General features: G+C 35.3%; 1 protein-coding gene across 1 annotated transcript in view; it reads left to right on the top strand.

Moving 5' to 3' along the window:
* The window catches only part of EXOC2 (exocyst complex component 2), a 125,769-nt gene that overhangs the window by 64,440 nt on the left and 36,813 nt on the right, over positions 1 to 24,516 (top strand). The window contains exons 12-22 of the mRNA XM_058832779.1: positions 26 to 151; positions 3,251 to 3,375; positions 6,685 to 6,753; positions 7,003 to 7,160; positions 10,209 to 10,330; positions 13,880 to 13,941; positions 16,195 to 16,275; positions 17,226 to 17,285; positions 18,168 to 18,229; positions 18,707 to 18,773; positions 20,695 to 20,811. Of these exons, the coding sequence (XP_058688762.1) occupies positions 26 to 151; positions 3,251 to 3,375; positions 6,685 to 6,753; positions 7,003 to 7,160; positions 10,209 to 10,330; positions 13,880 to 13,941; positions 16,195 to 16,275; positions 17,226 to 17,285; positions 18,168 to 18,229; positions 18,707 to 18,773; positions 20,695 to 20,811 (1,049 nt within the window). The remainder of the gene's footprint in view (positions 1 to 25; positions 152 to 3,250; positions 3,376 to 6,684; positions 6,754 to 7,002; positions 7,161 to 10,208; positions 10,331 to 13,879; positions 13,942 to 16,194; positions 16,276 to 17,225; positions 17,286 to 18,167; positions 18,230 to 18,706; positions 18,774 to 20,694; positions 20,812 to 24,516) is intronic.

The following is a 24,516-nucleotide window of genomic DNA, read 5'->3' as shown; positions in this document are numbered from 1 at the left end:
TTTGGGTTTTTTCCCCTCTGCCCAGGCAACGCATTGCTCCACAGCCCCATGCTGGACCTGGACAGTGATGTGCGTCCATCGCCGATTGGCCATCTCAGTCAAACTGCTTCACTGAAAAGGGGCAGCAGCTTTCAGTCTGGCCGTGATGATGGTAGGCATCTGTTCTATTTGAAAAAAAAAGCTGCAGCCCCCACTGTTCACTGTGTGGCGTAGTCAAAAAGCTCAAAGGAAAACCCACACTCTGTGTGTTTGTTTTGGATTGATACAAAATACAGTTCTTTCTTCTTGCACATCTCTGTTGCTTACTAACTAAATCCTCCATGTTTTCTGCAAGCAAAGAGCAGTTCATAAAATTCAAGTTCAAAATTTGCTTCCTAAAGTAGTGAAAGTCTTTTTCTCTACAAAACCAGGTGTTTTCTCTTAAAATAGCCACCTACTGCCTACTATGCTTTGCATGTTATATCTTTTGTGTGTGTTTGCTAAGATGGTTCTCCTTGCATTTGCACCTTCTGTGACTTCAAATACCTGGCTCTCTGATTCTTTAAACCCAAAAAGGCAAACAAAATGTTTGACTAAGCACAAGCAGTCCGTCTGTCCACAACCAGCTGAGGCCTCTGTTTTAAGTGTCCTCAATACCCTTGTCCAAATAACTTCTCAGGAATCTTTCAATGGTGACATCACAGGAGACAGAAAGCATGCTTTTCACAGAACAAATCATTCGTTACTGAAATAGCTGTCTTACTGTTATCCTTGTCGTTTCTCAGCCCAAAGCCCTGCATGGAGGTGATTAACAGGTGTTAGAAAGCAAAACACTAAATTGCTGGTTGTTTTTGGATGCCATCCATTGACAATAAGAATGCCCCTCTTTTGCTTAATATAGCAAGCAACACCCAAAATCTAGTTTGGATGAGCAGGGACTTAATTGCATTTATGTCTGAAAATTCCACTTGTTATTTTCCTTTTAGGGTCTTAGTTATGGATCTGTTACATTTTACAAACTAAAAAAGGTAAATTTTGAGCAAGTTTTGCATATTTTGTAGACACCAATTTTAACCAAGATTCAAAGGAAAACTCTAGAATTGGAGCACTATAGTAATCCATCCCATTTTCCTAGAGGTAGAATGAGTTGAGTTCCTTGTGCTTAGGTGCACATGACCACTGATAGCTCTGCCGTCCTTGTTCTTCTCTAAGAGGAGAGACAAAGCAAACCTACAGTTTGGGATGCCCGTGCAAGAGCTGCTATTCCAAATGTGCTGTGATGTGTTCTGTTTTCAGTTTGTTTGTGGATCTTCTTAGTTTGTGGTAAATTTAAGGAATGGCTTTTTTGTGATTTGGTGCATTTGGGGTTTTTTTTTCCAATATGTTTGACAATGATTGTCCAAGATATTGGTTAAAGAAATTACTAAGATTTTAAAACTGCAGCATTCAAATAACATTCAGTTCTTGCTTGAGCATATGTTCATGATAATATGTAAACAATAGACAATAGCTATAGTTTCATCTTTAGAATGGTATAGCAGAGATAATAATAGAATCAATGCAATAAAATACAGATTCGAGCTTTCTCTAGCAACAAAGTAAAAATATCTTGAATTTATATCCATAACTTTGATGTGCAGTAGCTTATTCTAAGAGCTATCTGCTGTCTGCAGGCTTGGTACTAAGCCTGAAATATTCTTCCTCGATGGGAAAAGAGTTTCATAGATTAATTAAATCTTGCCAATATGTTTCCAGTTACCAAAAGACATTCCTGATTATAACCTTGGATTGGTGCTGGAGTTTTTGGCAAAGATTAAATGGTTTCTCAAAGGAACTGAATTATTTTGTTAGAAATTGGGGTTTGTAGAAGTTACAGAGCCTCTACTGCTATAGCTCTGTTGACACAGCTTCCTGACATAGTCGCTGGTGAAAGTATCTTATCTGTGTCCACACTAGGAGCTTTCCTAGTTGAGCTTTGACTTTCTCATGCCTCCTAAACAGATTATATCACTCTCAGTACAGTTGCACTTGAGTTATGTCAGACCCTCTTTCCAAATTTTGGGCTTCCATTATGATTTTGATTTCAAATATTTTATTTCAAATTTATTTCAAATATTCAAATATTTTAATTTCTAATATGATTATAATTTCAAATACTAATTCGAATTAGTAAATTCTAATTACAAAATGCCTAAACTTTTTGGCCATGAGAAGAAGCAGATAGGGCAGATGTTCAATTTTTCAGTAAAGAAATGGAGCAATATGTGATCCACACCTCCACAAATGGAAGCTGCTGAAGGCATGCTGTACTTCAAGGAGATTCAAGACTGTCTACTAACACAATAAAAGAGTGAGGCTCTGGTGAAGCCTACTAATATGTAATGTGCTATTAGGCAGCTATTTTTCCTAACTGGTGAATTCCTGTTGTGTGTAGGCAACATTCTGTAGCAAAGTTGATATAAAAATACTTCATGCATTTTTCTGCATTTCCACAGTGTTACATAGGCTGATAGCATATTTTTAATTTATCATTTGTACAAGACCTCAGTTTATACATAAAAAACAAACATCAACAAACATGTCGTTTTAAAGTGTTTTGGGGGCTTTGGCTATTTGTTTTGGGGTTTTTCAAAAAATGTATGATTTCTTTGTCCAAAGCAGACTGTAGTTCCTGCAGTTAGATACAGGTCTCTTATCACTGTTGTGCTGATACCCTGTTTTGTTAAACCACTGTAATCATGAAGGTCTCAACAGAGAACATAGGTTATGGAAGAATATTTCACAAGATTTCGTTTATTTTCTGTGTTAATGAGTACTTCTGCCTCTGTTCAGCTTTCTCTTTACCCCCTTCCATCCATTGCAGAGGACACTGAATAAAGTTATCTGTCACCAAGATTTCATATGAAACTTTTCTAATGTCTTGATTGATTTCACATTACCTTACATTTTAGACTGGTTTGAAGACAAAAGACTGTCTGAATGGATTTTGTGTGGATTGCTTTAGATAACCCCTCAAGGGGAACTGTTCAGTAGATACTGTCATAGTGCTAGCACCTTGTAAGTATACAAGAGGAGAAGAAAGAGCTTGTATGTGTACAGATTGTGTACACATATTTGGACTGGGCTTCAAATTTTTTTAATTTTACCCAAAAGGTTTTATATATGCTATATAGTCATTTGTGTAATACAGTGCAAAAGCAAGCTAGAAGTACATTCTTGTTATTTTTAAAAATGTTCATGTTGCTTTTTCCATCTCCACTCCCCCTTTTAGCTTGGCGATACAAAGCTCCTCAGCAAGTTGTATTTGTTGAAAAGTTGACAAAACTTGTTGTAAGTCAGCTGCCCAACTTCTGGAAGCTCTGGGTTTCTTACGTGAATGGAAGTTTATTCAGTGAGGTACGAATTCTTCTATATAAAGGACTTATAAGTAACAAGGGTCTGTTATATTTGAAATACTATATTTCACTGGTAGAAGTAACAACTTATTTTAGTAAGAGATGTTTCTTTTTAAAAGAATGTACGTATACAGTGGAATTACGTTGAATTCTGGCAGTGGGGATTGTGTGTGTGGCTGTGGCTGTGTTCCAGTTACTGGACTCAATAATATCAATAATGTGTACTTTCACCTCCTACTCATAGCAAGCCCTTCACTGGTGATCTGAAGAAATAGCACATTGCATGAAGAGTAGAGATACGTAAAAGGCAGAGTAATACAGAAAAATATTGTTTCCTTTCTTTGGAAAAGGAGTACTTATTTCTTGAGTTTGAAGTATTTGGAAGTGAGGTGAGGTTCAAGACCAGAGTTATGAAATAACCAAGGCACAGAGCAGAATTCATGGATACATTGTAGGGAGTCTAGTCTGCAAAGTTAGTCAACTGAAGCTACCTGTGCTACTACTCCTCCTTTCTCAGATGATCTGATTTTTTCAAAACATGCATAAAACCTGATAATCCAAGAAGAAGGGGAAAAACAAAAGTAATGATTTATGACACATGCTGTTTTTATATGCACACTCTTTAACAGATTTTGAAAGGATACCTCTCATAATTAATTTTTGATTAATTAACTTGTAGTATACTATGTTCTGCTGTGTTTAAATTCTGAAGTCATCTATCTACTGTTCTTTGCAGCTTTAGTAGAAAAAACAAAAGCCTTTGAAAAAGAACATTTGGAAGCTTATGTTCTTATTTTCCATTTCTCAAACCAAAGAATTAATTTATCTATTTATTGCCACTGTTTTTAAATCAATATACTGTTTTCATATGATGGTACTGATAGGTACTATAGCCCTTTACGTGTTGAACACAATGTACAGAGCATTATAGCTTCAGTGAAGTAGCTGCTATGTGTGATCCTCACATTACATGATAAAAATCAAAAGAAAGATATGACATGTACACATAATGTTCAGTAAAGGAAGTAAAATCAAGAATAAATCTTAGTACTGTTGACTTTCACAAAAATAGTTTATTTTATAAGGGCAATGACAACCTTTCTTTTTGACACCAGTACTGTTGAAAATTAAATTTTACAAATTCACCTGTTAAGTTACTGTGATATTTTTTTTCTGTCTACAATGAAATAGAAAGCAGTTTCTAGAGAAACAAAGACTTGAACTGTAAACAAGGTTAAGAAATCTTTCTCATGAAAATAACTGCAAGTGGAAAATGTAGTGGTCTTCTGCCCTCCCTGAACAAAACATTGTTTCATTGTATTTAAAAAAGGAAAGGTAGTTTTGTTGTTAGCCTATAAGGTTAACATATGCTCTTCTATGTTTGGGCCTGATTCTGAGAAATTAATCCCCATACATTTGATTTCTTCCACTCCTCTGGTCCTTACAGAAACCCCACAAGTTTGTGGGGAGATAGGAAGGAATCCATTCCTCCTGTGTGTTCTGCATGCAACAGTCAATTGAGTGAGAGGAGGGGATGGCATAAGCAGGAAGACTTCTAGAGCACCTAAGAATATCTCACATCACAGTGCATTCAAGACTGAAAGTTTGTTTTTTCTGTCACAAACAGTTCATATTTTAATTGTCCATGAAGAAAATTCTTTTACCATGTTGCTTGCTATTTGTCATTATTCAGGAAGCAAGGCGATTTCTACATTTTTTTTCAAGAAGCGCCCTATAAAAAATGGTATACAGGGTTATTTCAGTTAGCTTATTTAAATCTTCAAGACATTTAAAAAATGTAGAAAGAGAATCTCCATATATGCATTTCAAGATGTGTTTTATGTTGTTCAGTTCGTAGGGTTTTGGCAGTTTTTCAGAACTTTTTAGTTCTGAAAGGTTAGCTGTATGCCTTAAAATATCGTCAGTTAAGATGTATGTGGTATTTCAACAGTTTGAAAAGTTGAGTTCTTTGAATCACTCGAGGTGAAGTCAAAAATGTGAGTAGTAACCGTTGATCTTACCACAAGATAGTTTTGGTCTGTCTGTGCAGGAAAGGTTTAAGATTGGTCTTCACAAAACCACTGAAAATTAAAAAAAAATTATATCACAGATCTATGAATTGCTCTGTTTAATCCAGCGGTAAACCAGTCTAAATTTAAAGTTGCTATCTGAAGTTTCAAGGAATACAACTTACTTTCTTTTTAATGCTTTGGAAAAGAGAAGTGGGAATTAAATGCAGTAATAATTTGAAGGTTGTTCTCCTTGACTGAAATGGTATAATTCAGAGCTTTAACATACAAGAGTTTCATAGCTATGTATTTTCCAAAACTGTTAAGCAGTTCGATTTTTCTCTAATTTTTGATCACTTACAATTATTTATCTTAAAAGTCTTACATGCTTTAACTAAATAATGATTTTGAAAAACATTAATTAATTTCAAATTAATTATTTGCATGTAAACTGATCGACTTTGAGGACACTCCTGTCATGTTATTGCACATCTTGTCCAGTAGATGTTGCTGTACAAACATAAAATAGGAGATAGTTTCGAAGTATAAAATTTGACATCTGCACTTCACCTAGGATTTGAAATAACTTTTTCAATGTAATTTATTCTACTGAGATCTCAGTACTCTCCACAGAAGGGTAGAACTACAAACAGGAAGACTATTAGTCAAATCATGTTTTTCTTCAACTGTAACTGTCTCATGCAAAGTGTTCCTCTGTTCTCAAAGAAGTGACAATAAAGGTGCTGCTTATTTTGCAGTCTCTTTTACAATTAGTTGAATCATTTGAAGAGCATTGTAACAAATACTGTTCCTAAACCAAACAAAAACCTTGCAACTCTTTCCCTCATATCATGCATTTCCAAATTACCTTCATTCCAAAAATTGTCTCCCACTTCACATTGATGTCTTTCTCTGGTCAGCTTCTGAGCTAAAAAAATACAGTTTCTTTATATAAACTTGATGCACAAATGGAAATGTTTTAGACCTCACTAACACTGCAGTGAGAAAATTTCAACCTCAGGAAGTTTGTACTGCTTGAGCTGCACTTACGTTTGTCTCTGACTTAGTCTTAAGCACACATTTTTCCTCAGAATTATACATTAAGGTACTTACCTACAGTAAGTTGAGTTTATTGAGATATATACATTGCATTTGCTTAGTGAAATGCCCTGAGTTAGTTTTTATAATTACATCATAAACTCACCGGTTTTCACTTCTTCACTTTGAAACCCCCTTTTTCAGAATTATTTTAACAGTGGTTATAAGACACTTACACTTTTCAATTTTCTCATTTTCACAAGACTGCTGAAAAATCTGGCCAAATGGAAAGATCGAAGAAAAATGCTAGGCAAAGACAAAATGATTTCAAGGTAAGTTGGTGGGGAGAACCTTAATTTCTTTCATTTGTCCTTCATGGCAAGATACTTTAGTATCACCTTGAAAAATAAGATTTCTTAAATAATTTGTGTGCCCTCATACCTCCTTCTCCTCTCTTCTCTACCACATGGAGCCACCTATAAATCTAACATTTCTACCTGTTGTATATAGCAAGTACATGGCTGGTTAAGCATCTTGGTAGAGATTTTTCCTTGATTTTTCTTCCACTTCTTCTGATGCAGAAAATGATTCAGGAAGTGATGCACTCTCTGGTAAAACTTATTCGTGGAGCCTTGCTTCCATTCAGCCTCAGAGAAGGAGAATTAAGACAGTATGGTGGCTGGGAGATGAAATCTGAACTTTCTGGCCAGTGGCTAACACATGTTATCCAGACTGTAAGGTAAATGGATCTCTGGACCCATAAAATCATTCTATGCATGGAATATGTGTGCTTTAAGAGAAAATGTTGTGTTCATTGCATTAAATATGCTGAGTTTTGAGAACGTTAACATTTTCAAAAATAGGATTGCAAAAAACATTGCTTCTGTCAGATTTAGGATTCTATGTGCAAGTGTAATTAACATGTATTAACATGTAAGTTTCATGGTATAGTCTTATATAATAATAATATATTCATTTCTTCCCATAGTGTTTTATGAAAATGTTTGAACAAAATATTTGCCTGGCACAGCATAGAGCATAGACACTCAGTGAATGAAACACAATTTGATTCTTTAGGGTAGAAAGCAGTTATTTGCTGCATTTGCTACATGTCTTGCCATCTTTGCCAAAATGGGTGAAAATATGTTTTTCACTGTAGTTATTGTTGGTTCATAATTAACCTTAGACCATAATTTATATTACAGTTGTTTAATGGAAGGTGATACTCCTGCTTATAATGTCATTCTGCTTTTATTTTTTTATAAAATTAATAATGTACATTTCACTGATTGCGAAATGACTCACTAATATACAGAATTTGCTTGCATTTGTCTATGGGGCCTACAAGAATTGTTATTATCTTTTGAAAAGTAACTACTCCTTTTGAGTAATACCTGAGTATGATACTGTACTTTTTATCTCAAGTTTTCTAAGAAGGTAACAGGCAAAGCACGGATGAAGAAAAGAAAGGGGTATAATCGTGTATAAGATGTTCTTAGTGCGGCTGGGGCGATACACACCTGTTGTAAAGTCTGTTTAACACTTTCACTCTGTTGTCACTTAAATTATCTGTACCCTAACCACACAGAAAAATATTTCCATGGGAAGTTTGTTATTCTGGCTGAATTTTATGGCATGCTTTCAATTTAAGAAGGCACTGACTTGATGAAAAGTTATGAAGTGTACCAGTGTTGTCCTTTTATGAGAAGCAAGCCATGAGTTTCACTCGAATTATAAAATTCTAGGCTTTAACGCTTGCACATCTGTAATACTGACATGGATATGTAAGCAACAGTTCTCTAAAGGTTAGCTGTGCTCCTGCCATCTGAGATAAGATCCAGGCTGAGGCTACACACTATATGAAGGCTCTCTTTCAGAGAATCTCCTACTACCCTTGTAATGAACTGAGAGCTGGGGAAATCCTCTCTTCCCTCCTACTCTTTTCCTCACCTTGTTTTCTTAGTGATAGCACTTGAGCAAAGTGGACTAGACTTTGCTGCAAAGTGATCAAAAGTAGAGAAGAGGCATCTGGAGAAGAGGAATGGAACATGTCATCATAGAGTACTGATCAGTGATGTCCAGGTCAGAAGTTTATGCAAGTGCTGCAAGTACATTAATTTTCAAGCCCCCACACTTTGATAGTCTGGCAAAATTCTTGTGACTCACTAATGATGAAGGTAGGCTGTTCCCAAGAAGAGTCTACACATTGCCTAAGACCTTTATTTGTTGCAAAGTTATGTAATACCTTAAACCTTATTTTCACAGTTATTAAGTAAAATTATTATGATGCATATGATAGAATTTTACTCTTTTCTGTCATTCATCTTGTCAATCACAAATGATTTACTGTTTTCTGCTTGTATTTAAGAGTGATAAAACTCACAGTATTAGATTACAAGGAATTGCTATTACATCTGTGTGATCTTATTTGTCCAGCTTGTGTGTCTCACACAGCTGATATCACACATACATATTTGTGTGTATCAAATAGGTGGTAGCACAGTCTTTCTCTTGTACCCCATCCTGTCATTGCCCAGAAAGAATAGGTTCCAGAGAATAAATTACAACTATGCAATCAACTGAGCCTTTGCTGGCAAGACTTTTGCGTTTCTATAAAGGTACGAAAGGTTTGTATTCATTAGGATGTATTATAAGAGAAAAAGGACGATCTTAGGGATGTGACAGCTGTGTCCTCAATGGAATCAACTGTAAAATACAGGACTTCTGTGCAGTCTAAAGTAACTTACATTTCTCACAGATGAGGGTTTGCATTCTGTTTCCTGGCTGTCTGAGATAGTACAGATTTTTCTAATCTACTAATTCAGTAGTTGTGCTGGGTGGAGAGCAGCATGGTTAATGGTGAGGATTTAGTGGTTTGTGCCCAATACAGGGGGTATGGAACTGGAGCCTACAGGTGGATGATTGGAAATGTTCCACGTGTTTGCTTTGTGCCTTCCTATTCCTCCACCTTGTCACTTTCTATTACCTGTGCTTTCCCCAGTATTAGCAGTAGGGCAGATGGCAGTGACTACCTTTGAATTGTCCTTGCTTACATATCCAGATATTGGGTACAAGCAGTGAACATCCCTCTGTGCCCCTGACTAGGCATGACTGCAGCTTTTAAGTTGAAAGCTGAAATCCTAATTCTTGCAAGTAGCTGTTGTGTTACTATTTATAAAGGAAAAAAAACAGAGATTAATGTCTCCATCCTCACCTGTAGTACAAGTGCTTTGTGCCTGGTCAGAGTTGGAAGCAAAACAGTGAATTAATTTACTCTGTACATGATGCTGTAGCTGTATTTTGGCTCCTTGAATATATAGATTCTTAGCAATCTGCACAGCCACATCACCATTTTCTGGCAGCTAAATCACTGTTACTGTCTTCATGCAAGTTAAAAACATCTCAGAAACCCGGTTGTGATCTTGTGTTTAGCCTAGGCATTCATCTAAAAACAAAGCAAAATAAAAAGTTGCTTCTACTCCTAAAAGATTATTCTTGGATCATAGGACAGGAGATCACGCAGGGAAGTGCAAGAAGACAGTAGAAAAAGGTGGCATGTTGCTGTGATGACATTATTGTAATCTTAGAGAAAAATAAGTCTGTATTTACAATCTTCTTATTTAAATAAATAATCTTCTCAGAATGGGATAATTTGTTTTCAAAGACACACTGAGAATGGAGTTGTTGTATTTATATATGCAGAAAATGTCTGAAAACTTCAATGTTGTCACATCAGCTTAAAAAGCCTTCAGATTTACACCTCCATCTAACTTTTTCTGTTTTCTAGGCTTAGTTCTGAATCTCTTACTGCACTTGAGATACCCAATGACATGCTTCAGATCATCCAAGATCTTATTCTGGACCTTCGTGTACGTTGCATTATCGTGACCTTACAGCACACAGCTGAAGGTAATAGAAGGCCATGGGTCCTTGCTCACTAGCATTTTTTGTGGCCCCTAATTAGGCCAAGCCATGGTTTGATAGATAACCTGCAATAAATTAAAGATGTTGTAGTGGCAGTGGACTTACCTTATTCTATAGTCTCTCACAAGACTCACTCATATACTTCATTTTTCTGCCAGAAATAAGTTAGAAGTATTTTCTTCCCTCAGTCTAATAAATAGAGCAGGTTAGACTTGTTTCTTTTGGGTTGAGACAGTTCTACAATGCAAGTCATTATTTCATGATGCAGCTTTTCCATGTTGGAATTAAAATTTATTTTCTTTCTTGAGGTTTTCTATAGCATGAAGAATTAAATAAGTATTATCCCACCCCCAAAGACAAATAAAAAAAAAAACAAAAAAAAAAAAAACAAAAAAAAAAACAACCAATCCACAGCCCTTTATAAAGTATTTTAGTTGTGTAGTTTCCACAGCTTTTTACTAACATTGTCATCCCCAGGGTTTCCTGCTGTGTACACAACTTTTGCCATAAATGTCTGGATTGTGAAGGCCAGTAACACATTCTCTAAATCTAATGTGACTCTATGCCATCAGAGGCCATTCTTGCTGTCTTGTATTCAACTCTGAAACTTAAATTTCAATTACATAGATCTCCTTGATATAAATGTCTCTCCTGAGATTAGGGCAGATTGATCTACTAATTCTCTTAGCAGGGCTGTGGGCTTTTTTTCCAAAAGACTACTTAACCTCAATGTTAAGAAAAATTAGGGCTTTTTAATATTACAATTCAGTCACTTTTAGTCTTTAACATATGATTTTATGTAGGCTGAGTTTTATTCTAAGCTTAAGTATGCCAAGCATAGGTGGCTATATCAAGCAAGTTTTTTAACTTCTGGTGATAACAAATCATTAGTTATCTATGGTTTGTTTGTTACAATATTGATATGAATTGCATTCTTTGCTCTTGTTTTATTAATCCCATTTCACAATTAACATTCTTCTGTGTTAATATCAAGCAGGGTGGCTGAATAAGTTCATACATTGTCTTGTCGCCTTAAAACTCTATAAAGTATTATCACTATTTCAGATTTCACATAAAATATGAGAAAGTCTTTTTTGCTTTTCATCCCTTAGCACCATTGAGTTCAATTGTTTTTTCTTGATGGCGTAAGAGATTTTTTTCTTTTAATTGTGACATGAGGATGGTCTTATTGGACTTACTTATTCCTCTGTCTAGGAACTGTGAGTGATTCTTCACATGATCTGCTGTTTTAAAGGAAGGAAGTGTTTAGCTCTCAGCTGTTTTCTTGACAGTCCTCAGCTTATCCACTCTCTTGAGTTACCTACCTATCTTCTCCAGCAGAGTTGAGAGAGCTCTAATATGTCACCAATGATGAAAAAATCTGGTTTTTTACTGGTTTTACCTACTTGTTGCATCCTGGCAATAGCCCAGTTCTTTGTTAGGATACAGAGTTTCTGCTCCGCATGTTCTGATTGCTGCCTACACATTCTGTGTAGGAGAAACTCATGCATTAATCTGCATCTTAGTTTTTAATACAAATAATTCATACTTTTCTTTCTTGAATCAAGAGAAAGCAGATCCCTAGAGATCCTGGTATGTGTTATTGACTGGATAATGTAGCTCTCTTTTGTTTAGCCATAACAGCAGCCACTGCTTCCATCCCCTATCAGTGAAGCAGTTCTCTGTGTTAGCTGTAGCATCAAACAGGAGGAAAGATGCCTGCTTGTATCATAACTCATTATATGCTGTTGCATTGCATGCCTTATCTATGGGCCTTTTTTTTTTTTTTGTGGTTCTGCCTACTAAAGAAAATTATACTTCTGGAATATATTTAAGATAGTGGGGATTTTTTTCTGCACCAGGTTAATTGGGCCCTTGAAAAACTCTGTTATTGGAGAACAAGTGAAAGAACAGGTAATGGATATTCTCATGGAGCTATGTAAATGTATCTCAGAAGTAGCTATATCTGCAGTACTTAAGTCCAAAAGGCTCCTCCTGGACTGGAACTTCAGCTCTCTAATATCACTGAAATATGAGTAAAGTGCTGATACAAACTTCAGTCTCATCTCTTGCTGTATGTTGTAAGTTGGTAAAGGCATTCAGATGTAGTTATATTCAGTTGTAGTTGAAATATTCATTAGGGCACTTTAGCTTTTCAAATACGATAAACCTGCCCACACACAGGGGTTTTTTTGTTGTCTTGTGATAAGTACTGTATACACACACTGGCCCTGAGAGCAGTCTGTTCTTTCCCTCCCATATGTGGTGACTGGTCATAAAGGTCATGAAAGAGAAATTATGTGAATGCCAGACTAGACAGGGAGTTTACATGAATGTATTTGACTGGAATTTGATGGTCAGTGAAGTATAAGAAAGAAACTTGGTGGATTTTATATTTGTATTAGCTAAGAGCAGAATGCAAAAGTAAGCAGCCACAAAAACATGTAAAGGCTGACCAGTACAATCTAAACCCTTCGGAGAATATCAGTTGAATTAAGTAGGAAAGTGAACAGAGTAATTATTCTTCACAATCCCTTAATGCCTTTTATCCTCACTGAGCCTGTACTTCCATGAGAGTTGCAGAGTATGACACTATAACTAAGCTTCTTAATTTAGCTTCAAAAAGCACTAAGATTTTGAAGATACCTTTCAGCATGCATTAGTTATCCTATTTTCTTGGATTTTTAGAAGAGAGGGTAATTCACTGAAATTTTTGTCTATTTAAAAGGGAGCTTCATGATGTGCAGGCACTTTTGATGAACCATTTCTGTGTAGGAAAATGGTATGTCAGAGCCCCACAAACTGCACACAGTTCTTCATCTCTGTTCTGTTTACACTTCAATTAAGCCCAAAACACAGTGATGATGCACAATGCATGCCATCCATAGAGGAATTGTGTTTTTAGAGTGCAGAAGTTTTGTATTCACATCCCAGTAAATAGTTAAGCCTGTATAAGTTGGCACCTTCTGCGTAGTGAAAGAGAGTGCTTTTTACATATGCATTCATGTACTTTGGAAGAAAATCTAGCACTATGGATCCTTGACCCTGAGGGGGGACCCTGTGCCTCTTTTATAGCTCTGAATATGAATTATATGCTGTCCCTTCTGTCTTTGCTAAAATGCTAGGCAGTTGTTCTTTAATTTTTAATTAAGAGCTAGAGCGTTATAGACTAGTTCTTAGTTGGATTATTATATATTTTGATTAAAAATTTACAAAATAAAAACAAACCCAAAGCCTTTGCAATATTCCTTTAATTCTAAGCTTTCCAGTAAACGATGTGCTTCATGCAAGTCCTGCCATGTATCATAGATGTGCTTCTATGTGGTGTCAACAGCACACCATGTGTGAGTTCCATTCTTAGTCATTTGAGAGTATTGAACGCTTTGAAGCTTGTAGTGCTATTTGCTTGTATGCCTAGTCATTGCAGTTCCAGTGTCTGTGGTTTCTTTTCAAGTTCAAGAAGTTTTTAATAATTAAAATTTATACCTTCTCTCTCCACCCATCCCATGTTTCCTCCATTACTCTGTCCTGCAGATATAAAGAGATTAGCTGAAAAGGAGGACTGGGTTGTTGACAACGAAGGTTTGACGTCATTGGTGGGTATACTTTTTGTCTTGTAGGCACTTTCTTTGTTGGACTTTTTTCTTTCTTTTGCAAGTCTAACGAAAATTATTTCTATATTCTCCAAAATTTAAATTACTTTGGACTTTTTCTGTGCGTGCATGTAGTTTTATTAAAATATGAAAATATAGGAAGCTATTTTTTTTTTTTTAATTGTTTGCATGGTTACCTCTTTGAATAGTTTACTGGAGTAAAAAGTCACACTTCAGGTTGCAAGTTCAGTTCACATCAAAATGCTTCATAACTTAGTAGACATACTACCATGGAACTGGTCTGTAACTAAATAATAGGTCACTTACATGTTATAATGAGAAATTGAACTGAAAAGCAACTAATTTAGGAGATTGCCTACATGCAAACAACCAATGACTTAAAACCAAATTCAGATAAATTAGTGAGATGCTTTCTGGAAATAAACAATAATGAGTAATGCCTAAAACACAGCAAGCACGTTGTAGGTGACTTAAATACAATCTACGAAAGCAGAAAAGGCCTGTGGGAGGGAGAGTTGCTTTGTGTATGTTATCTAAGGGAATGCTCCACTTTTTTAGTTCTTCTTATTTGCTTCTATAAATACGTGCTTGAAGTTGAGTAGGAGGACATTAAGCAGTCACAATATGCATACTGCAGGAAGGAGTGTTGTTGTCAATTGTAGTACTATAACCAGATTCACAGCTTCTGGTCTTAATTTCAGTTGCTGCTGCTGTGGGCAAGTCCCTTAACTTCTCTATTTTTCATTGTGTTCATCTGCTGAATAAAGGTGGGGGAAGGTTGTTCCACAGAAATGTTTTTTCCTTATGCTTGTGCTGGAGCCTAACCTATCTTTATTAAAAAACTGCTTAAGTCATTTTTGTGCTTAGAAATCACCTATCTATTCCATCTATACTGTACTTCACTAGATAGCTTTGAGGCCATGGTTGAAACATGCCAAATTTTAATGGTGGAAATTGACTGTGTTTTGTCATAGCAAGATTATTTACCTACTAAAGTAGAGTTCATGGGGGTAATATTAGAGCAAATGTTAACCAGTATAGAAAAGGGCCAGGCAGTCTCTTTGGGGACATTTTAGGCTTGAGGTAGAAAAGGTAGGAAAGGTTGAAGACCCCTTTAGCATTTATATTCCAGGTAAAAGATACAGTGAGATACAGAACCAGCTTTTCTCAGCTTCAAATATTCAAAGAATCACATATCTAAATACCTTTCCTCTCCTGAGATGTGTTGTTTTATAGTGTGGAAGCAAAAACCCAAGAGCAGCAATTTACTGCTGCCCTTCTCCTTTTAGAGGGATCCAAAACTACTAGATACAGATTGTCTTAGTGGCTTTTTTCATGATTTTTAATTTGCTGAGTGATCATCAGTTTCCCAATCCACCTCCACCATTTACAGAAATAAAAGTTATTCCTAAACTTGAAGTTGATGGCATGCCATAAACTGTTGAATGAAAAGCAAGTTTACAGGAATTAAAAACTTTTTTGTCCACTTCTTTGACCCAAATGCAGTAAGATGATATCTCTCTCTTCTGTAGCAGTGACTGCTTCATGTTGCCATGTACAACAGGTTCCTGCCCAATACCACCAGACAGATGTGTTAAAAAAAATAAAGTGTGACTTATCAGGGAAGAGAGAAAGACAAGGAAGAAGTGACTAATGACTCTGCTGTGAATTTGTTTGCCCCTTCAGGATGAGATTGATACGTGTTATCCAGACACACTCATATTTCAGGTTTGGAAACCTGAAGGTACCAACAGCCCCTCAAACCATCTTTTGTTCCATTTAAAACAAGCTTCAGCCTGATTTTCTTAGAAACCTTTTGCTGAAATACAGTGCAGAAATTTTGGACATCCCAGGTGAAATTCTGTCCCACCTTGGATCAAGGAGTGGAGGAGGGAGTGTCAACAGACATCTGTAATGCTACCACAGAAAGCTCTAAAAATCTTTCATGAGCCTTTCATATGAGGCTGTTTGGTACAAAAATCTGTCATCCAGATAAAAGAATGTACATTGATCTATGATAAGAATTCTGTAGATAACTTACATACGAAAGCGCATCACTATGAAAGGCTCCTCTGGTGATACATGAAGTGTGATTTATTTTTTTTTTCCCCCTCCCACTCCTTATTTGGGATAATTTGGAAATAAAGAGCTTACTGTACACTTTAAGTTTTTATGTATTTGGGTAGTATATATTTAATGTGCTTATTTACAGCTAACAACTTGTTTGACTTTCAGCCATCCCAGTTTGAACAGTGCATTATTCATTCCTTGCAATCTCTTAAAACTGTGTTGGACTGCAAACCTGGGGAAGCCAGTGTAAGTTTTGATTATATTTTCATTTTCGTTCTTCTTCTTAAACCCAATAGAAATCTATATGAAAAGATTATTCAGAGAATGATCCAAGGATATAACTTTGCTTTTAATTTTTTTCCCTGTATACCTTTTCTCTTGTACTAGCTTTTAGACTTCTGTTTGTGCTTGATTTGTTAAGGGTAATTTGTGTTTATGGAGTGGATGGAACCTGTATTTAAATCCTTAAAACTGTTCTTCTGGAAAAAAGTTGGTACTCATGTAATTTTCAGATAGCAGTAGACATTCCATCTAAAATAAAAAAGGGAGACACCAGTCCTAGAAGTTGCTCTTCATTTGGTGTTAGATCCAAATTACTTGAAGAACTCAAATTCAATTTTTTGTGTCCATCTACTCAGTACCTTGAGGCCCTGATTGATTGAAACATTGATGTTTTCTTTCAGGTTTCAGTGTTCTACAGGAGTTTAGCACTTTTCCAAACTCCCTTGGGGCCCTATGTATAGATATTGTTTCTCTCTCCTCATTTATATTAAATTACATCTTTCTGACTAGCTTGTCTATTTTCTTAATGAACAATATTCAAAAGAGTTTGCAGTGAATTCTGCAAACCCGCATGATGAATCCTTCTTTTTAGGACACAAAGACCTTGAAACACCCTGGGAGCTTTTGCTACAATTCCATTAGCCAACAGTGACACATACCACATGTACTAGAACTTCCTTCCTTTTACAATGTTATCTCCTCATGCTTATCAAACTGTTTACTGGGACTTGTATTGTTTCTCCCATTTTTAGTATGGAGATAAAATGAAATTGATCCGTAAGAAAACGGTGTCCTAGCAGCCATTCCTTTAATTGTGTCATCTCTTCAGAGATAACTTACTCAGGCCTTCCTTGAGAATAAGGCCGCATGAAGTTATTCCTTTGAATGCTGAAATAATATGCTTGCATCCTCAGGTTTTTCAGCAGCAGAAAACACAGGAGGATGTGTGCCAGCTAAGCATTGGGATCATGCAGGTAACTTGAGCACTTTGAAATACAAAATTGTCAACACAAGTGACGATCAAAAAAGTATGTGTTGTACTTTACCCACTTTCCAAAGGTAGCTTAAGTTGATGACTGCGTTATTCTTCTGGTACACTCTGGATACTGAGAAATGTTTGACTTTAAAAGTAGGTGGAGCTTACTAGCTCAATCCGGTGATGGCAATTCCTCAGAGTAAGTGACATATTCAAGTATTTTACTGAATGTGATTGTTCAAGATTTTACTGACAATTGATAGTTCCTGACCGGATGCCATCTAACATCTATATACTGCAGTGAGCAGAGAAGTGCCGATTTTCATCAGCTGAGGATCTGTCTTTTAATTTTTGTAGCAGAAAACAGTGTTCTTTGTAACAAAGTCTGATTTTTTTTTTAGTTGATTTGAAATTAGGTAATAGCATTCTTTAGGGTTTTGAACCATTTTAATAGTCTCACTGACAAGAAATCATGAGCCAAAACAACAAAAGGATTATAGTGAGGCTTCTGCTATTTTTACTTGGGATCCACTGTTCAGATTGAGCACACAAAAACTGTTAACCATGCTATTCATCAGATTATCACTGCATAATTTTACACATGCATCATGAAAATTATTTATCAGGATTAAAAATTCCTGTGTTTTCCTACAAGTAAACTATGATGCATGCAAAACAGAAAATATGCATTCAAAAGTTATAACTAAACAACTTTTATGTAGGGTTTAAGACAAAATAAGGTGCTGATGATGGCTCTGCTTTCATTGAGTGTAGTAAAAGTAAATTTGAAAACTTTTTTAATTCTGGCAGAAAATTTAGATCCTTATTTAGATCTAAAAAAAAAATAATTTGAACATTTAGATGCTTTATTATTTCCTAGGGCTTTATAGATTGTTTGGAACAATTGAGCACCAAACCTGATGGTGACATAGATACATCACAGTAAGTAAAAAAATAAGATTTATGTGTAATATTCTCCAATTGTGTGTGCAAGTCTTACATTTCAGTGGGGGTGTGGTTTTATCCCTTCTGTATTTCATATTTCTTGTGAATACTTTTGCCTGGGAATAGTGATGCTTTGAAATAACAGCAGGTACTTTTTATGTCAACATGTTATGTGGCATCATGTAATAAAGATTGCACAAGATATTTACTATTACATTACTTACACCATTTTATTCAGTTGTGTGCTGTTGAAGCAGATGTGTTGGTTTTGACATGACTTTACATGGAATCAGTTATACTTGTCACTAAGTAATGTCCAGTCATGGTGAAACATCCCCTGCCTTTCTTTGTTGTCTCTAAGGGAGGTTTGAAACAGGATTGCATTTAATTGCTGTTGATTTGAATCCACCATGTATCAAATAATCAAAAGCACTATACTTCTCTATATACTTACTTTTCAAACAATATTCCTAGTCTTTCAGTTGATGTTTCGTCTCCAGATTTGTTTGGAAGCATTCATGAAGAATCAAGTCTTTCTTCAGTAAGTTTGACTTCTATATCTAAAAGCTGATGTGAAAATGCTTCTCAAAGAATGTGTCTCTTTTTTATTGTTGCAATATTGCAAATAATGTTTATTTTGTTTTCTTTTTTTATAGAGAACAATTTTCTGTAGGCATTTCTCTTGTTGTAAGCACTGATTTTTATGGTCTCTTAGTGTACCATGTTAACTCATGAAAGTGGTTTTTGAAAGCAGGTCCTCAGAAACTAAAATGGCATCACAGAAATCAGTGAAAATAGCACTGATGTTAAGTCAGCTGAGGATTTGACTTTTGATTTATGACCTTGTTTCAGATTAGAATCAGTCTGATTATTAGTTACTTTTTAAAACCCACAAAGATACAGATATTCAGTAATACAGTTTCTGCCACAAAATTTACTGAGAATAAATGCTGGTTGTTTGTTTAGCTTGTTTGATTTTGGTTTTTTAGGAAGCTGGAAAAACATTTCTAATATTCTTGACACTTCGGTTAATGTACTTTCTTCCATTTAAGCAGCTGATGAAAAAATGTCTTGTAGTTTACCTGCAAGAAACCTACTGAGAACCTCTTGTGAAATTTGTATTACTTAGTACAGGTTTTAAATATTGTCAGAAGCCCAGCTTCGCCTAATTTACAGGAGCAATAAGCATTTCTGCTACAATAAAGAATCACAGATGGCCAAATTGGGGCAAGTTTCTGAATTGTAGACTATAAAACTAGTTATTTATATCATTTTATTCTTGCAAGACATAGATTTGATATTAATTGTTGACTTCTGGCTGGGGCTTCTTCCTATATGTCAGAGGTGCAAACACTTAAAAAAAAAAAAAAAAAGAAATCATGATTTTAAACAATGCCTGGCTTCCATGTTTCCATGGTATCATTTTCTTATGTAAATCATAAGATATTTTGTCTTGTTTTTCTTGAATGAGAACAGAGAAAGTGAGTGATTGGAGTAAGATTGGTCACTGTATTTTTTAAATTCTCATTTTTCGAATAGTCTGTGTACAGCCTGATTATAACATAAAGTAGAAGGCAACTCTCAGTCCTACTCATAGTATTACTGAAATACAAAACTGACAGGAGTTCTGGGTCTGAAAACCAATACCGTTTTTAATCAGATCAGTGCTGTTATGGCAACTTTACTGTCAAATAGTTTTGTTTTCAAAATATATTCTCAGTTAATTTTTAACTTTCAACTGAGGTAGAAAAATAGTTTGAAATAAAAAGAAGGAGAGGAGAAGAGGGAAGACCCAATCTACTTAAATAGTAGTTCTGTCTTTTTTGGTTCTTCGTTTGGAAACTATATCTTATTATATCAAGATCAAGGAAAGCCAGTTGTGGTATCTCAACTCCAGAATGTTTTTTTACTCCCTTGTAATTAAAAAAATCATTGAAGTACAGACATAAATTATAACCAGCTAGAATTTACTCAAACTGCTGAAATTATATAATGTAGTTCAAAGCCTTCTTGTATTTTGGAGTTGGTGAATGCATTTGCTCAGTACCTGCTGCCCTTGTGTTAGCCAGCTTCACGGGAAAGTGAAGATGATCTTCAGTTGATTTTATGATGGTCATAATTCTTAGTATATTTCTTGAAACAAAGTAAAATCCAGAAACAGCTTCCTGGAAAGCTGTCCAAACCTAATTTTTGTAAACAAGTCTTAACCACAGTTCTGTATTAGTCACAACTATTCCAATTAATGCTCTGGATCCTATAAGAAGCATCATGTTCAATCATCATAGCTGATATTCATTAAGTTCTTAGTAGTTTATTGACAGAATAAACCTTAGTTTATTTATGAGAATGTTTATTATGCACAGAGAATCAGTAAAATACTCTATATAAATTTACAGTGTTAGTGTTACAGTGCTGATACTTCTTTTTTCAACTGTTACGCTCTTTCTTCTCTTAATTTTTAGGAGCAGAGACTTTTAATTGCACTCAGTAACTGCCGTTACCTGGAACGTCATACCTTCCTAAATATAGCTGAACATTTTGAGAAACACGGCTTCCAAGGTGTTGATAAAATAACTCAAGTAAGTGAGAGCACTGGAATGAAGCATCATTGCTTGAAGATTGTTATTTGGTTTATTTTCTGTGAAAAGTAGGTGCAAGTGTCCAGACATCCAAAATGACTCCTGCATGAGCCTTCCACAAATGGGTGGGACTCCAAGCATTAGGTGGACACAACAACAACAAGGATATTGTTCTGTGTGTTCATACAGGGCTTAAGTAGCTGGTATAGAAAATGTGAGCTCTTGTTCAGGACTTGTGTATTCAGTGGCAGAGCTTATCAGATTTCTTAGTAAAGCTGTTTGATGTCACTGTGTTCTCTTAATGCAGAGAGTAAAAGATTGTTGTGTCAGGAATATACTTGATAAATTATTTCATCTGGAAATCTGCATTACTGATAGCTCTTGTTCATAAACTAGTTCATGGTTTTTTTGTTGTGTTTTGGGGGGTGTTTTGTTGTTTTTTCTTTTTCAAAGAACGAAAATGTCAAAGTGGGTGGCAGTAGCTGTCTCATTTTCCTGCCTTTTTGTAAAGATTAATCACTTCTTATGAGAAATGTTGTGACTTAATCCTTAGGACCATAAAGCTAGTTTATTTACAGAAATATTTGTTGGTTGGAAGTAAAATGTTATCTTTTCCGGTACAGAGTACAGTATTTCACTCAAACTGATTGTTCAACTATGTAGTACATCCTTAGTCCCAGTATGCCTGAATGTTGCTTAAATTTCTACAGCCTAAGTAGTTTTGAATAGTATTTGAAAGGGATTGCTATGATTTATATGGTTAGTACAATATAGAAAATTACTCTGGGTATTGACATTTTTGCTACTGAGAGTTGAGCCCAGTGCAGTTAGAAGCAGCTAAGACATCTGTTATGTATGAGTTCAACACCCTGCCTTGCAAAGCCACATCAGAGTATTGCCACTAAAAGTTTGGTACTTTTATAAATTACCAAATTCAGATGTTGAAGTGATACATTGGTTTCCAATCTGCATTAACCCTTTGAAAACTCTGACTGGTGCAATACTGCATGTATGGGACACATCAATGGGTAATGCCAGCTGGGCAGATTTGGATAATTAGTCATCATAAGACAGCAATTTTTGAGCCCTTTATGAATTTTAAATGAGGATGGAAGCTCACAGATGTTTAGAGCAGTGAGTTGATTGTTTCAGTTTTTTGGTCTGTCACCTAAACTTGTGGATGTTTTTAATTTATTTAAGTATTAGATTAAAAAGTTGTAATAAAGAACTGGCAATTTTTTTTAAAGATTAGTTTGTATCTGAAAAGTCTGAAGCTAAATTATGCTTTTCAATTCTGTCAGCTTTAGAAAATTAATTTTAAAGTGAAGTTGGTAGTGTGTTTTAGTAAAAAACTATCTGTTCTTACACTGGGTTGTTTTTTTGAAGTTGCCTTTGTTAGTAGGGAAATCATTATTATCTAATATTTCGAAGTACAGAAATTATAAATGGTAACAAAGAACATTTCCTTACATTCTATATGGCTATTTCAATTTTTTTCTTAGTGTGACAAATACAAAATTATGTAAAGCAGACAAACATTATGCTGGGCTTTTAGCACATGCTACCTTGGCACGTCCTCATGACTCATTCTTCTCTGTGGAGATTCTTTAATTCAACTTATCATCAGTTTTGTCATTTAAGAAGTAAAAAAAGAGATATATCCCATAAAATTCATCCAGCTTATTGATTAAGCTTCTGAATAAAATTTTTTCCACAGTTCTGATAATTAGATAATGTTGAAGGGTAGAGGCTCAAAATGGCTTTAATGCAAGAATTGAGAACTCTAGTCACAGGGATGTTCATAGCAGAAATATAACAGTGTGAGAATTGTATATTTTTGTAAGCATTCAGCCCACTTGAGGATCAGGAAAATGGGTATACACAGTGGATGTTAAGGACTTCTTTGCTTCCTTCCCCCAATCCTGGGCTCAAAATTACTTTTGGATTGTTCATTCTTTCTTGTAATCTTTCCACCAGTTGAAAAACCAGGTTACCACTATCTTAATTTGTATTGAACTTGAAACAAGTTTAAAAGACCTTGTCTGAAACAAAAAAAAAACTTGTATTGAATGTGCAGATGATCTTTTGTACTGAATGACTGCAAAAGTGGAAGGTGGAATTACTTAATTCTAAAACACTTTGCTGAGGAACATTGAAGCAGTTGTTCCACAGATTCTTTGAATGGATGCAGGGACTTTGCACTCACACTTACTTTTCCTACTAGTTCAAAGCTAAATGGGAATGGTCTAAGGGTTGTTATTCTCCCTAATCATAAGAAATTGAAGTGAAAAATGTCTTGAAACCTGTGTAAGAGGAAAAAAGAGCGAGATTTCTGTACTTTTTAAAACGTGTTCATATTTTTTAAAATAGGCAGTCATGTAGAAGGAAAAGAGGAAGAAAATAGCCTTGATCTTCTTATGCCTTATAGAAAGCTTTCCTTTGGGATAGAGTTCCTCTTGTGATGAGTCAAAGAAGATTCATCACCTAGAAAAGCAGGAAAGTTGTGGTGTGTCTTGTTTCTGAGCACCAACTTCAACATCCCAACTTTCCTAACATCAGCTTTGACCTCAATAACAACTGTTTTTCTTTACACTTGTGATCTCCTTCTGAAAGTTTCTCTGCTTCTGTTCCTGACTCAAATATTGCAGTTGTTTTTTCTCTTCATTTAACAATGTAGGCATAACAGTAGAGCACAGTCTAGAGACGTCCCTCTAGCGAATAAGGTTCAACCCTTATTCTACAGTTTGCAGTGTTAAATCCTTAGAAAGGAATGATAAGGAGTCTTTTCTTTTGCTGAATTCCCAGTCTGATCTAAGGACCTGTTTTTAAAGCAGACCTCATTTTTAAACCCCTTTACTTCATATATGCATGTATGTGTGCCTTTCCCCTAATTGTTGAAGAAAATGAACACTAGTTTAAAAGCTTCATTTTTTGTGTTGCGTAAGCTCTTATTTATAAAGGTAAATACATTTCAGCAGAAATCATGTGAGATTTTGATCTTCATTTTAATTTAATTTTATTTGCATTTAGCATCCAATACTATGTTTAGATACTGGTGTTCTACTTCAAAATTTTGTGATACTCATTGCGTTATAGAATCCTTGTAGAAGCTGTAATTACAGGGGGTGCCTATGTTTAATAAAAAGCCTTGTATAAAATTTAGAGTTGTTCAGATACAGTAAACAAACTGTCCATGTTCCCTTAGCTTTCAGTGTGGATAAGTTGTGTGAATTACAAAAAAATGCATGGAGAGCTATTAAAGAGAAGGTTGCTGCAGGTGTTAATGAGCTTTAGCTTCTGATTCTGTTGTACAGAGATTTGTCGAAATAGAGAGGGGAAGTTCATAGGTTCAGTTTCAGAAGACAGAGACTTCTGAATAAATAATGTATTTTTTTAAATACAGTGAAAAATTGTATAATTAAAATTGATAAATCTTAAGTATTACACAAAAATCTTCATGTTTAAGGATGGAAATTTTTCTGGGTGTATTTTAAAGCATTCACAAAATGCAGTTGTTTACTTTGCAAGATAAAGACCTCCTGACGTGCAGGAAAAAAAAAAAATCATACCAGTAGGAAGCTACTGAATGATCTGCCTGCTTAGGCATTCCTTGTATTTTTCACAAAAATTTCTATTGCTGAATACAATCAGGAAAAAAAATTATACTGGGTAGGATGGACAGATAATATGGAAGTTCTTAAGTTT

The sequence above is a fragment of the Poecile atricapillus genome, chromosome 2, assembly GCF_030490865.1.
Source record: "Poecile atricapillus isolate bPoeAtr1 chromosome 2, bPoeAtr1.hap1, whole genome shotgun sequence".
NCBI classification, from domain to species: Eukaryota; Metazoa; Chordata; class Aves; order Passeriformes; family Paridae; genus Poecile; species Poecile atricapillus.
This window is presented reverse-complemented; position numbering and strand designations above follow the sequence as displayed.